At 40.9% G+C, this 14,015-nt stretch overlaps 1 protein-coding gene across 3 annotated transcripts; it reads right to left on the bottom strand.

The window, feature by feature from the left end:
* Positions 1-451: 451 nt before the first annotated feature.
* On the bottom strand, positions 452-13,281 carry PPP1R15B (protein phosphatase 1 regulatory subunit 15B). 3 transcript variants are annotated; one of them, XR_004421518.1, is made up of 4 exons: positions 11,000-13,281; positions 7,037-7,789; positions 3,177-3,235; positions 452-620 (listed from the first exon to the last, which is right to left on the bottom strand). XR_004421518.1 is itself a non-coding variant. In XM_033092260.1 (2 exons), exons 1-2 carry the CDS (start codon positions 12,914-12,916, stop codon positions 7,559-7,561), a joined length of 2,148 nt encoding a protein of 715 aa, XP_032948151.1. In that variant the 5' UTR covers positions 12,917-13,281; the 3' UTR covers positions 5,129-7,558. The 3 variants fall into 3 exon arrangements, 2 of the variants coding, with proteins under 2 accessions (XP_032948151.1, XP_032948152.1); XM_033092260.1 differs by lacking the exons at positions 452-620; positions 3,177-3,235 and having other exon boundaries at positions 5,129-7,789; XM_033092261.1 differs by lacking the exons at positions 452-620; positions 3,177-3,235 and having other exon boundaries at positions 5,129-7,789; positions 11,750-13,281.
* Positions 13,282-14,015: the final 734 nt, after the last annotated feature.

Below are 14,015 nucleotides of genomic sequence, written 5' to 3'. Positions count from 1 at the left end.
TAATAAATTACTTAATTGTTGTGTGTGGGGGGGGACCCTATCCATTAGGAGGAGGCTATGGAAATTGTTGGTTGAGTTAAAGAAATGTGTACTGTGCACCTAAGACATTCTGGTCCCTGTGCTGAGAACCTTTCCACCAAAGAGGTGACAGGAAGAAAAGTAAGTGCAAACCACAATTACAACTCAATGTTAGTTATATGAACAGTGATAAAAAGGTGTACAGGGTGCTATTAATATTGAAAACAAGATAATGAACTCTGAGGATATAGAGATGGAGTCATCATGAGGGAAGCCTTTAGAGGGAAGATGAACCTGATCAAGGAAGGTAAATATTCCCAACGGACCCTGAGGAGGTCTATGCCAAACAGAAGGAATAAGAAGGGACACTGTCTTAATGTAACTTGTCATCCCACTTGAAACAACCTGGGAAATTAATTGCAAGAACATGTACCTGCTTTAATTCTTTGACTTCCCAGCAGGACTGTTCTTCTGTAATTCAATATTCCTCTAAAAAAATGGCATCTCTCTCGGGCAATACTGGGTTACACCCCTCTAGGTCAATCAAGCTGTGACTCTTGGCAGGTTGTCCTGGGGAAGGGAATCTGTTCACAGGTGGACGTCTAGAAAATACGGCAATTAGTAGTAAAAATAAGCAAAAACCTTCTCTGTAAATTCCAGAAAGTACAGAACAAAAACAAAAACAAAAAACCTCTTACCATAATACAGTTGAAATGTGCCTCAGTCACTGCAGGCACAGGAAAATTCTACGCCAATATGCAATAGAGTTCCATTCGGGCCCCCCTGGATATGGATTGGGGGCAGCGCCTTGGAGCCAGTACAACTACCAATGAGCAGTCCTGGATATGCACCTGGCCTTAGCTACCACTAGCTCCAAAAAGAAAACAGGCAACACCAGCATGAAACCCAAGTCCAACAGTTCTTGTCTCTTTTCCTGCTTCCAGGCCAGTCACATGCACAAGTCTAATTAGACAGTGATTCTCCATGTCCTGAGCAGTGTGGCACCCTCTCTTCTTCTCATGGAGAATGTCTGATGCACAGGCATGCAATAAAGCTGGATGCTGAGCATTTAAATAGTTCAGTGAGAATAAAGCCCTAACTGCAAAAACCCCAATACACAAAACTCAGCAAATATCCCTACATCAACCTCTTAGATGTCACCTGCACTACCCTAAATCCTCACTATGTTCATTTTATTCTCCCTCCGTGTATATCAGGAAGAATCAATTCACTCGTTTGTGTTCAAATACACATCTTTGTTCTCCCATAAGGAACAGCCTCCACTTCTGGGTAGTTACCATAAAAAGGTGGAGTCACAGCCCTAGAACGGGCAGGGCAGGGAAGTTTTCCAGCTTGTTATACCAGGAACAGCCTCCAAGCCAGCGATAGCCATCAGCTTAGTAGTAACAAGGATCCATGAGGCACTCCGAGATAGTAACGCCATCTAGTGGAATCAACAGAGCATCTCTAGCAACCCAAAGCCAACCTTTTGCCACAAGGGAGTAGAACTGAAACCTCCCCTCTGGTGTGGTGGGAAGCATTTTGAATACTTTCATACTCCAGTACAGAATATTAATTCCAGAAAAGAATGGCCTCGGCTGATTTGATCACATATTAAATTCATCAATTAACATGCACCTTATTAATAACATTCAAATTAACTGAAGTGGTATCCCTATCCAAATTGAAATTTGTAATTACATTCTACAAATTTAGAACTTACTCTAAGGACCTGTGATTCTGTGATTCAGTTCTTGTGATTTTACATCATCTATGATTGTGGCACACTTGTTTCTAATCAGACATGGCCATGTTGATGAAATCTCAATAAAGGCTAGATAAGGTGATTTGAAGTTATTAACTCATTCAGTAAATATCTGTTGACCATCTATGATGTGCCAAGTACAGTTCTAGGCTCTGGGCTCAGACTATACAAGACACACAAGGTTACTGCTTTCAGAGTTTACAGATTAGTAAGGGTGGTGGCAGTCAAGAAACAAGTAAAAATGTTAACAAGATGAGGTCAGAGAACGTAACTTTAAAAGGTGAAATGAAAAGAAAAGGAGGGGTTGGGGTATAGAGTTGTCAGAGGTGTCTTGGAGATATTTGAAATCCAGAGGAGCTAGTCTTCCACAATGAAATTTGAAAACAACCATTCCAGAATATTCACCAGATGAGCCTTTTTCAAAACTGTTTTGGGACTCCTTTCTTATTTTTGCTTTCAGAGCCAATGTATGAACTCTATTAAGAAAAGCAGGCCTAGGGCCAGCCCGGTGGCTCAGGTGGTTAGAGCTCCATGCTGCTAACTCAGAAGGCTGTCGGTTCGATTCCCACATGGGCCAGTGGGCTCTCAACCACAAGGTTGTCAGTTTAATTTCTCAAGTCCTGCAAGGGATGGTGGGCAGCGCCCCCTGCAACTAAGATTGAACATGGCACCTTGAGCTGAGCTGCCTCCCTGATGGCTCAGTTGGTTGGAGTGCGGGCTCTCAACCCTAAGGTTATCAGTTCAATTCCTCGAGTCCTGCTAGGGATGGTGGGCTCCGCCCCCTGTAACTAAGATTGAACACAGCACCTTGAGCTGAGCTGCCGCTGAGCTCCCGAATAGATCAGTTGGTTGGAGCGCATCCTCTCAACCACAAGGTTGCCAGTTCGAGTCCCTTGGTAGGCTGCGCCCCCTGCAACTAGCAACGGCAACCTGACCTGGAGCTGAGCTGCACCCTCCACAACTAAGACTGAAAAGACAACAACTTGAAGCTGAACGGCACCCTCCACAACTATGAGTAAAAGGACAACCAACCTGACATGGAAAAACGTTCTGGAAGTACACACTGTTCCCCAATAAAGAACTGTTCCCCTTTCCCAAGGGGAAAAAAAGAAAAAAAAAAGGAAAATGAAAAGACCACCCACAGAATGAGAGAAAATATTAAAAAAAAAAAAAAGAAAGAAAAGAAAAGAAAAGCAGGCCTAACTCAAAGCAGTATAATCCAGTTTTACGTTGACCCTGAATATATGTGGGATATTTCTGAAAGTTACTGCAGTCTCAAAACGTGTGTATTAACCTAATGTTCCGGTAGGGAAATGTGCAGTAAGCTCTGCAGAGTGAAGAACTCTGTGGGATCCTTTCTTGTTGATGGAAAGTATCTCTAATGAGCACACACCTTGGCAATTGTGTTCTTTCGTTACGAAGGTCCTCATCCTTCTTCTTGTAGGTAAGGCTCTATAAAACAGTAGTGAAAAATAATTCAGCAAGGGCAGGAAGAAACTGGAAGAAAAAGATAGTACTTAGATGAAGGGAAGGGTAAAAGATTAAAAGAACAATGGTTCCAAAGCTTCTTCCCTTACAGTGCTGGTGAATGTTCTGGAATGGTTGTTTTCAAATTTCATTGTGGAAGACTAGCTCCTCTTTGGATTTCAAATATCTCCAAGACCTTATTTTCTCACTAGATCTCTAGGGTACTCTCCCCATGGGTCCAGCCACCCACTTTCCTGAAACCATTTCCTATTTTACCCTGCTGAGATTAAGGAATCTGCCAATCTGGTAAAAGTAACTTAACTCAATTGTTACATAGTAATACATACCACTACCTCTACCCTATGCCCTCATTCCACGTGTAAAACCATCTCTCTAAATTCCCTAATGCTAAACCTGTAACTAAAACATATTAATTGAAAGCTTACTTGATGAATCCTCAGAGCAGGGTTAGATCTATTTATCCTATTTATTACATCTATTATTATAGATCTTGATATCATGCTGCTTCTGTATTTTAAAGTCATAACTGACCAACAGTCTTGCTTAAGCAAATCCAGGGAGAAAAAGGCTGTTTTGTATTGATCACACAGCATTCAAGTGCATAAGGAAAGAATCCTAACTTCCAATGTAGACAAGTTCCAAACAGGTGACATTTTTGTCCTAATCAGTGAATGAAGAAACATCAAAATCTCTTTACACATAAAATGAAATTGTCTCTCACCTTGAAAAGGCACCCAGGGCAGCGTACTTATTCTTTTTCAGAATATACCGAGAATGCCTTCATATATCTCGGTATTAGCTGCTTTAATAAATGACATTTTTATGAGAAAAAAATTATTTCCATTATTTTTAAAAGGTATGTAGAGAAGGATCCAAAGGAAGTCTCCAAGAAACCACCAAATTCTATGTGTAACTATCAGCAATTCAATTATTTAAATATTTGCTTTAAACTTTCTATTAAAGTAGAAAAAACACACAGTACAATTTCTATAAAATATCGGGATAGTCATAATAATAAATCTGGCTTGATGCGAATATAGCTATTTTCATATGTCTTCCTGGAAAAAGACAGCCAAAAATGCTTAAATTAACCCCAAGGTGGTTAAAAAAAAGTGTAACCTGGGGCTGTCAATTCAATTTGTACTAAACACTAATTATCTGCAACTAAATGTTAAGTTTCTTTCTTCTAGTTCAGAAATACACCTTTAATAATTTTTCTTCATTAGCTAGGAAGATCCAAATACCTAAATTAAGAGTGCTATTATGCCTTAATCCATTAATAAGCTTGCTATAACTCAAATGTTTGTCTTTTTTTCAGGGTAAAAAGTTTTTTTCTGATGTTACCATCACATGTATTCAATATTGTATATGGGAGAGAACATCATGATTTACAATACCATAGTTATCAATAATAATACACAAAATAGAGAAGCAGATTTCCTTGCTACTTAAGAGAAACACTATGCTAACCCCAGCATATGAATTTTACTGCTTCTGTGAACACTTTTAATTTTACTATTTTCTTTGCAGAAGACAGCTGGGGCCAATTTTACATTCTAATCCCGTCTCTAAGTGGGGCATTTCATACTTAAAAAACCAACTTCTCCTTTCCACTACTAAAATGTGGTTTGCAATTATATTTATCCCATTACCATTCCTGCCCTTCAATTAGCTGAGGTGCAATTTACGTATCACATAACGTTTTTAAACCAGGAATTTGTTCAGTAAGTTTAAAGTTTACTTACTAAGTTTAAAGTATTTCTACAAAAATACCTGATTTAATCCTGAAAATCCTGCTAGTAATTCCAAAACCAATGTAAAATACTAAGAAACATAAAATATAAAGCTGAACCAAAATATCACATTAACGTTTAATAATCAAATATATTTATTACAATTTACAGATTAGTTAAGTTACATACACAAATAGAATTTTACAAAATCCCAACAAACTGGTTACATGTAACTCATTGGTCTGTAGAGAAGCCTTCTAGTCCCCCAATTTCATCTTCCTTAAATTGTAAAAAAATAAAATCTGATAGTTTTGATTTCAAGTTAAAGATGAAGAGGTGCTGTTATTACATTTGAACACTAGGAAATTTTATCTGTCTGTACAAAGCCTTTCATATGCTACACTGATACTTAAAGCACCATTGCAAGACGTTAAATGCCTAAAATGTTCAATTAAAATTTCCAAGGATTTTCTTTTTAAGATGGTGGACCTTTAACTTTGTTCTAACAACTAGTATTGGGATTAAACTGGCAAGAATTGTCTTTCGTCTTCTATCCAACCTAAAAATGGTCCCTTCTGTCCTTCTCATCACCCTCTGATCATTCTTTTAGAGGAGGGTAGCAAATGGAAGAATTGTTAACCAAGCTTTTACTCACTTGGTAGTGAAGTTGAGGTTGGAACCCAAGGGAACAATTTCCCACAATCCAATCAATATAAAGATATCCATTATTTTCAAATAGGCAGGGGTGCTAGATTTCAGAAACACAAAACACAACCTAAGTCTCTGACATAAAATAGTATACTTCATTCTGATTTTAAAAGAATGCCTATGCATTTTTAAAACACTTCCTTCAAGGCAAACAATGCCTTCTTTCCACCTGACATAACTGGTACCTGCAACCAGCCTGCTTTGACGGTGTCCTACTCAATTCTGTGAATGCGTTCTCTGTGATTACCTAAAGTGGAGGTGCAGAAAACACACTAAGGACTCTGCAAAAATCTGACCAACTTTTATGTTGCTGCACTCTCAGTGTGTTTATGTATGAATATATATAAACACACTGGAGGCAGTTCTTAAAGCAAACCAGACAGAAATAAAGACCAGGTAGATTATAAACTGAGGTAGTAACCCTGCAAGCACTTCTGATGAAAAATTGTCCTCACACTGAAACAAGTTCAAAATTAAGAGGTCACCTATTCTATAACTCATGTTTTCCATTACCTATGACAGGAAAAACGTGGAGTAAAAATAGACCGTTAAGGAGTTGGTTAACATTCCCTCAACCTACCAGATGCACACCATGTAGACCTGCCTAAATAAACCAAGCACAACCAATCACTGCAAAAACCTGGATTCAAAAAGTAAACTTTGGGCTTTTAGATATTAAGACTTTCTGGTTGTTAAATCTATAGCTCTATCCTTTCTTGAAAGTATAGCTCTTCTCTCATTATTACTTCTCTCATTATTAAAACTGTAGAACACAATAAACTTGGATACTGACTGAAGCCTGTATGTACATTTCAAAATGGAAAATTCAGAACTGCCCATTTCCAAGTTTACAGTGTCACCCTGACAGGTTTTAAAAGTGACAGTGCCGAGGCATATTAGTAATACTGGTTTTCTGTTGACAGCATATACAACAAAACCAAATTGCTCTGATTTGTCCTATCTTCTTCCTAGGAAAATTCTAGGCTCTTAATTTTAAAAAATTAATGTAATTATTGATGTAATTATTACTTTCTGGTGTCTTTTACAACAACTTCCATCTGCTGAAAGAGCCATTCAACTGGAAACTACAATAACATATACAGAACCCTCTCCAACAGTTTGCACAGAAATTAAATATATTAGGTGTTAAAATTTGGCAGAAAAGATGCAGCTTTCCCAAAGTAGCAGAGACTACCACACATGAAGGTTTTGTGTCAGTCCTTGGAAATATTTTAGGTAGAACCTAACCTAGAAATAAACACCCAACACATTTTCAACACAAGACATTTTTAGAAGAAAAAAAAAGTTACACAAGATAATGTACCTTAAGTTGGTAGCATATGCAAGATTATTTTCTTAGCCTTAAGGCAGATGGGCCAAATCACTAAGAAAATATAGAGAAAACATAAAAGTCCATTAATTTCTGAATGCTGAAGAGGAAGAAAAAAAAAGAGCCCAAAGTTTTAAGACATATATACATAATTTAAATTAAAATGGAAAATTGGCTTTGAACCCTGTACTGTTTCCCAAGAAAATAAGTTTTGGAAGTGCAAAATTACACCTTAAAAGGTTCCCTTTTCACCTCAGCAAGCAAACATCCAAAAACACATCCAACTAAATAAAACAGGGGAAGATTAGAAATCACACCATCTCATCCTTCATTATCAGGGTTTGGCTTCAAACCTGAACATTTCTGAGTGGGATATGTTGTAAAACAATATTAAATAAGGTCGCTGGATCCAAGTTACATATCCTCTTAAAAAAAAGTCAAAGGACAGCTGCCAATTTTTGTTTGAAAAGAAACCTCTCTCAAGTAAGGGTTAGTGTATGCTAGGGACAGAGGCTATCAAATCATCTGAACATGACTCGAAACATGAAGTCCTTTGAAGCATGTTTCCTGGAGTCTGTGAAACATTCTTTCTCTGTGCTCAAATGTCAAGCAATATCCAATGGCGTCTTCTGTTTCTTGAATTCGTTTCTGGAACCTGCATCCATCCCGTGCAAATTCTTCCCATGGTCCTTTGCGATCCTCATCACCACTTATATAATACTCAGTAACTTCTTCAAGGAAGGTTACCTATGAAGACAAAGACTAACTTTAATCACTCTCTGGGATCTTACAATCATCATTGAGGTAATTAACCCTTTAGTCTTTTGGAATATGGAGTATCTTACAAGAATATTTGGTCTCAGCTATAAATGGAAGTTAAGAGTTTTGACTAGATGACATCTGAATAAAACAGTGGACAAATGCCATCTTAATTTCTTATACACACACAGTCACATCCCCGATCCCTCATCTTGTCATCCCTCCCACCTCTTCTTGGTTTTTGATGTTAATAAAATGAATCCAGATGGGGAACTGTGACTTTCCTGATGTTATTAATCCTTACTTTTTTTTTTTTCAATCCTTAGGGAAATACAGTCACGATACTCTTCCTCCAAAATGACAAATGTTTCAAAAATATATACCTGGAAGTGAGTGCTTTTATAATAGCACAAAAGCTTTGACAAACTCTTCACTTATTTCTGTTCTTCCTTTTTAAAAGAAATTTCACTTCAATGCTTTCCAAGTTTTAAATCATGAACGTGTAGTATTATTCTTCTATTACTTTTATAATCAGAATACAGAAGAGAAAGTTACTTAAAGTGCAGCAAAATTAACATATCTTTAAGGCTACATTACTATGAAAGACTTTGTAGTTAAGATAAAAAACCCTCTTTGTATTCCTTCTCAATATGCTACACTATAAGAGGATACATTAGGTTGGTGCAAAAGTAATTGCGGTTTAAAAGGTTAAAAATAAAAAAAATAAATAAATAAAAAATAAATAAAAGGTTAAAAATAACTGCAAACACCGCAATTACTTTTGCACCAACCTAATACATGAAATTGTGAATATTATTATACACATGATCACATGCAATGAGTGACAGGCCCTGTTGACCCCTAAATTTCTAATATAGAAGTTTCTTTGTAAGATATCAAACTCCAAAAGTAATTAAGTACTCACTTTATATTCAATAATTACATCAGCTAATCCCACTGTGGCCCACTACATTCATTCCCTTTACATGAGGCCAACAAATGCCCCTGAGGACAATTAGTAGGTATGTAACCCCTTACTAGATATTGCATTCTAGTGTTATTCATTGTGTCACTAAGATAAATAACAATAAATATTTATATAGTGTTTACCATACACCAGGCTCTTTTCAAAGCACCTCCCAATTTTTAATTTTTATCTCATTTACCTCACATCAACCCTACAGGGTACATACTATCATCATCACCATTGTACAGATCAGGAAGCAGATGTACAGGTTAACTGACTTGTTCAAATCACACAGCTTCTTCATGGTATAACTGGGATCTAAGCCTTCAGTCTGGCTCTACAATCTACACTATGTTATACCACGACACAAAGCATTTTAAATTCCCAGATCTGAAAGCTTCATTTCAAGAATTAAGCACTACCCATCATTTCCATACACCTAAAGAATGTCAGATAGTCAAAGGATGTCAAATAATTTTACCGTATTTAGACATATTTTATAAATGTTGCTTCTAGTTTAATCAATAGTCTCACACCTACTTGACTCATCCCATTTTTACTCAATGAGCAGGCTAAAATGAGACATGCAATTGGACTGATGTCCCTAAACAATAAGAGTTACCATTTAAAGGCAAGGCAGTGAATTATTACTTTTATTTACTCATCTCATTTGAATCGTGCAATAACTCGTACGATATGATTATTATTATTCCCATCAGATAAATGAGTGACTCAAGGCCATGAGAGGTCAAGTTACTTCTTAGGTTTGGCTGTGTTCCCAAATCTCTTGGCCCTAATCACTCAGGAGTAGGGAACACAGCAGCACTCCAGATGTCAAGTGCTCATTCCATTGCTTGACTTTGTTTCCTACCTATTCACCAAAAAGGTCATTTTGTCAGGGGCCCCTTAAAAAGAGAGAAAAGCTCTTTCATGATGACATTTACAGAGATCTAAACTAAAATTTAATTTTTTTTTTAAGTGTGTTTTTCCAGGACCCATCAGCTCCAAGTCAAGTAGTTGTTTCAATCTCGTTGTGGAGGGCGCAGCTCACACTGGCCCATGCAGGGATCGAACCAGCAACCTTGTTGTTAAGAGCACTGTGCTCTAACCTACTGAGCTAACCGGCCAAGCCTAAAATTTAATTTTTAACATGACTTATTCTGCATCTACAGGTAAGACATAAGATTACCACATTTAGATGTATTTTCTACCCCACGAATAGTTTCAAAGTATTAAGCTGGACATTTGGAACCAATGGATGAGGGTACTGTCCATTGGAAACTCCCTGATGCTGCAGAATCTGAGGTCAATAATGATTCACCCACTCCTTTCTCTGTCCAAATAAAGGTATGGGTAACTGAAGAATCTTTTCCTCTACAATAAAAGGTATCCTATGTGTTTGGGGAGGATTTCTCTCCAATTAGTAACTTTAGCTGAATCAACAATAAAGAAAAAAATAAAGCAATTCAAAAGACTGCCAAAATAAGGTTAACTTGACAATGTGTTGTAAGAGGACATGTTCTATGAAATTTTAAGACTAGCCAGGGAATAGAAAGCAACTACTCAAGATAAACCAAATAAATGATCATCATTGTTTTACATGATTATTAACCTATAGATAGCCAATGATAACTAGTATTGCATTCTTAAAGAAAAGGCAATACTATTTCCTGTATTGTTTTTGGCCATTAATCAAAATCATATACATGTCACAAACTTTTTAATACTGAAATTAATTATTTCCTTTCATGGCAAAAACCAGGTGAGTCTGACTTGCTCCTTGGCACCATCATCTCTTTGGCTTTCAATGGACAGGAATGAAGACACTTACCACGACACACTGCCTTAACAATATTTTTAATGCTATGGCTATACTTTGACTTTCCCAATCTCTAGAAAAAATTAAATCATGTATACCCAAGGTTTAATTTTTCTGTTCCTTAAAAAAGTGAGAAGTTGAAGCTTGTAGGAAAATAGCGCAGAGCTGCTAACTCAAATGAAAATGGCACTTTCCTAACATCTATATACTGGTATCTCCGATTTAGACAGAAACATTCTACTGGAGAGAAAAAAGGGGATCCTTTCTAATCAAAGTATATGGACTTAAGACATTTAGAGGCCTCCTTCAAATATATGCACTACTATGCCTCCAGGAAAGGCATTCTGCTATATTTAACCACATCAGAACAGTTCTTACAAATTATTAAGCAGGTTAAAAGAAAGAAACAAACCTTTTTTCTCTTGATATGCGTATGTCTTTCTCCAGAAAGAACCCCAGCAGGTACCAAGTCTGAACATTCACTATCTCGGCTCCCTAACAGTTGCTCCTTACAGGACAGTAAGGTGTGACACTCAGAAATGGCCACAATGGACTCAGATGGCCTCTCTGAATCATGACAGGCTTTCCAATTTTTCCCTGATGTTTGAAAAGGAGCTTTAAAATTTAAAAGGTTGTAAGGGTCATCCGAATTACAGAAAGAGTTCCACAGTTTGAGACTCTCTGCTTCATCTGCACTAGATTCCCAGTCATCTTCCTCCCCAGAATTATGGTCAGGAGACTCAAGAAGGTTTCCAGTTTGGAGAGAATTCTCTAAATCAGACTTGTCAGGCAAATCCTTCTCTGAGTCAGAAGAGCCCCCAGGAACAATTCTGGCAGCAGTCTGAATCGCTGCTGTAAAGTTTTGGGGATTATAAGGATCTACACTGTAGAAAGAGTTCCACAGGTGAAGGCCTTCAGAGTCCTGTTCGTCTGATTCTGAGAGTGACCTATCACTATCAAAACCATCATCCTCAGCTTCCTCATCCCAGTCCACACCTTCTGAATCAGAATTTGTTTCCTGGTCACTGGATACACCTCCCAAAATGTAATCTATCAATCTGTTACTACACGCTGGTCTGGCAGAAATGGGAAGGTCATCGTCTATGTCTGAGGAGTCAACTACAGTTATTTGGTCTTCCCCTGGCTCTCTTTCCATAGGTACCTCACAAGATGCACAGCTTTCCGAAGGGCCCTGTTTTTCCAAAGCAAGAGGAACCTCTTTAGTCAATTCTATTTTTTCCTCCGTGGGTCCCTGGGCGGTTCCGGGAATGGCTCCAGCAGGGGGAACAAAGGATGTCAGACTATCTCTGCAGGGCTTCGGGTCCAACCGGAGAAGGCTGTGTTCCTCCTCCAGGCTGTGGTAGCCATGATCTTGGTCAGGGGTAGGTAACGCTTGCCCCTTGATAGAATGTTGAAGGAATTCCAACCGTTTCATGCGAACATGGTGAATTTCTGGCAGACCTTCTTCTCTAGAAAGAGGTGGACATCCCTGCCACGAGGCGCGAGTGACCTCAGCATTCAGTGGCTGGGGATGAGAATGGTCCTCAGGCAGACAGCTGCTCTCTGAGCTTACAGTCTGGAAGTCAACTAGCGTGCCACTTCCGATGCCGTTCTGATAGCTGAGCTCTACCAGCGGCAGGCAGTCCAGATAAGAGGGGTTCAGCAAATAAGAGACGGCGTTGAAATTGCTTAAGCGCTGAAGGTTTCGAGGCCCGGAGGGTGAAGAGCCAAGTTCCCGGTCAGAGAGCAGCCGGGTTTGAAGGGTATTCGGCAACAGTTCCACTCCCCACAGCTGCTGCTCGAGGAGAAATGCGTGGGCCGCAGGGTTCATGGCTCTTCCCTGGGCTTTCAGTTCCAATTCTAGATCGGGGGACGAGCGCTGCCAGTGGATCTCCTCCTGTGGCCAGTCCAGGAGACTGGCAGTCGAGTCGGCCGAGGGGTCCAGCCGCAGCGCACTCAGAGATTTCTGCGACGCGGGACCAGCCAGGTCCTCCCGAGCTCTCAGGGATCTCAGGGCGCTGTAGCCTCCAGTGTAATCTATCCATCTGGTCGGAATCATCCCACTGAAAAGCTGGCTCCAAATCAGCAGCTTCTGAAGCAGGATGGGGAGAGGCGCGAAGAGCTGGGAAAGGAGCTTCATCCAGTAGCTGGTCCGAGCGTCAGGCCGGGGAGAGGAAGCCGTTTTAGGGTCCCCGGGATGCTCCGCGACAAGAGGTGTGGGGAACCTGACAGTGCTTGGTGGCGAGCGCCGACGAAAGAAGGGCAGCCGGAACAGGGGGCCCGTCCGAGGCGCCAGCCCTCCTCGTGGCCCGTCCGTTCCCGGTTCCATCGCCCGGCTCTTGACAGTGTCTCAGCGAGGTACGCGGACCAGGAGGCAGGAGCTCGGACAGGATCCGGAGAGGCCTAGACGGTCCCGGCCTCGCCTCGCGGCGTTGTCGGCGCCCCAGGCCGGTCCCCGGGCCAGCAGAAGAGCCACAGAGGGCAGCGGCTTCGGCCACAGGCGGCAGGCCCCAGTCCGGAATGGCCGGCGCTGGATACAGCGGCGGCGACAACACCCATGCCGGCGGGAAGTAGCGGTCCTAATCGGCTCGAGGCCTCTCCACCATACAGAGGCCTCCAGCGGCGGCCGCGCCACTTTCCACAAGAGACGGACCGTTAACAAGCCCCTCACAGCACGCCCGGGAAGGACTGGGCGGCCAGCAGGCTCGGGGACAAACCTGAGCTAAAATGGCCGCAGGGCCAGCGCCGAGGCCGGACACCCCCAGGCAACCGGCCGGGAACCAGGACGACGGGCCTTACGCCACCAGCCAAGCGCTGCCAAACGTCACTCGCAGAGTCGGGCGGGCGGGTCCTTCCGCGCTCTTCCGGGCGGCCGCTGATTGGACTGGCCCGGGTCCCTGTCGGCTTCCTTACTCTTAGTAGATCCGGCTTGCGTGCCGGAGGTTGCATCAGCCGGGCCCAGAGTCTGCGCGTGCGTACTTGCTTCTCGGTGGTCTCCTAGGAGGCGGCTCCCGCCCCGCCCTCTGGGCGAACGGAAGCGTTTCCAGATAACCCAGAAGTTCCCTAGAGCCCCTTTAAGGGCCCAATACACGCCCAAGTGTACACATTTGTGTTAGACTTGCATATATTGCTGTTCAGTATTGTTGAGTGCTAAGTAGATCACCATCTGAAATCTTAAGTAAAAGAGTTGGACAGTGCTGTGTAAATAAATACACGTCTTGTGCTAAAACACAATCTGGTGTTAAAACACATGTAATCTGGAGTGATTGATAGGAGTGAAAAGTGAATCGTTCTTAGCATTCCTGCCCCCTTGATTTGAGGATTTCTAAAACACTATTTTTGCCTGGAATCTAGCTTTGAGGTTTTCCAGCATCCAACCCACATACATCCTCCAGGAAAATACATCCTCCAGAAAAAACTCTTGTTTC

The sequence above is a fragment of the Rhinolophus ferrumequinum genome, chromosome 22, assembly GCF_004115265.2.
Source record: "Rhinolophus ferrumequinum isolate MPI-CBG mRhiFer1 chromosome 22, mRhiFer1_v1.p, whole genome shotgun sequence".
Classification (NCBI taxonomy): Eukaryota; Metazoa; Chordata; class Mammalia; order Chiroptera; family Rhinolophidae; genus Rhinolophus; species Rhinolophus ferrumequinum.
This window is presented reverse-complemented; position numbering and strand designations above follow the sequence as displayed.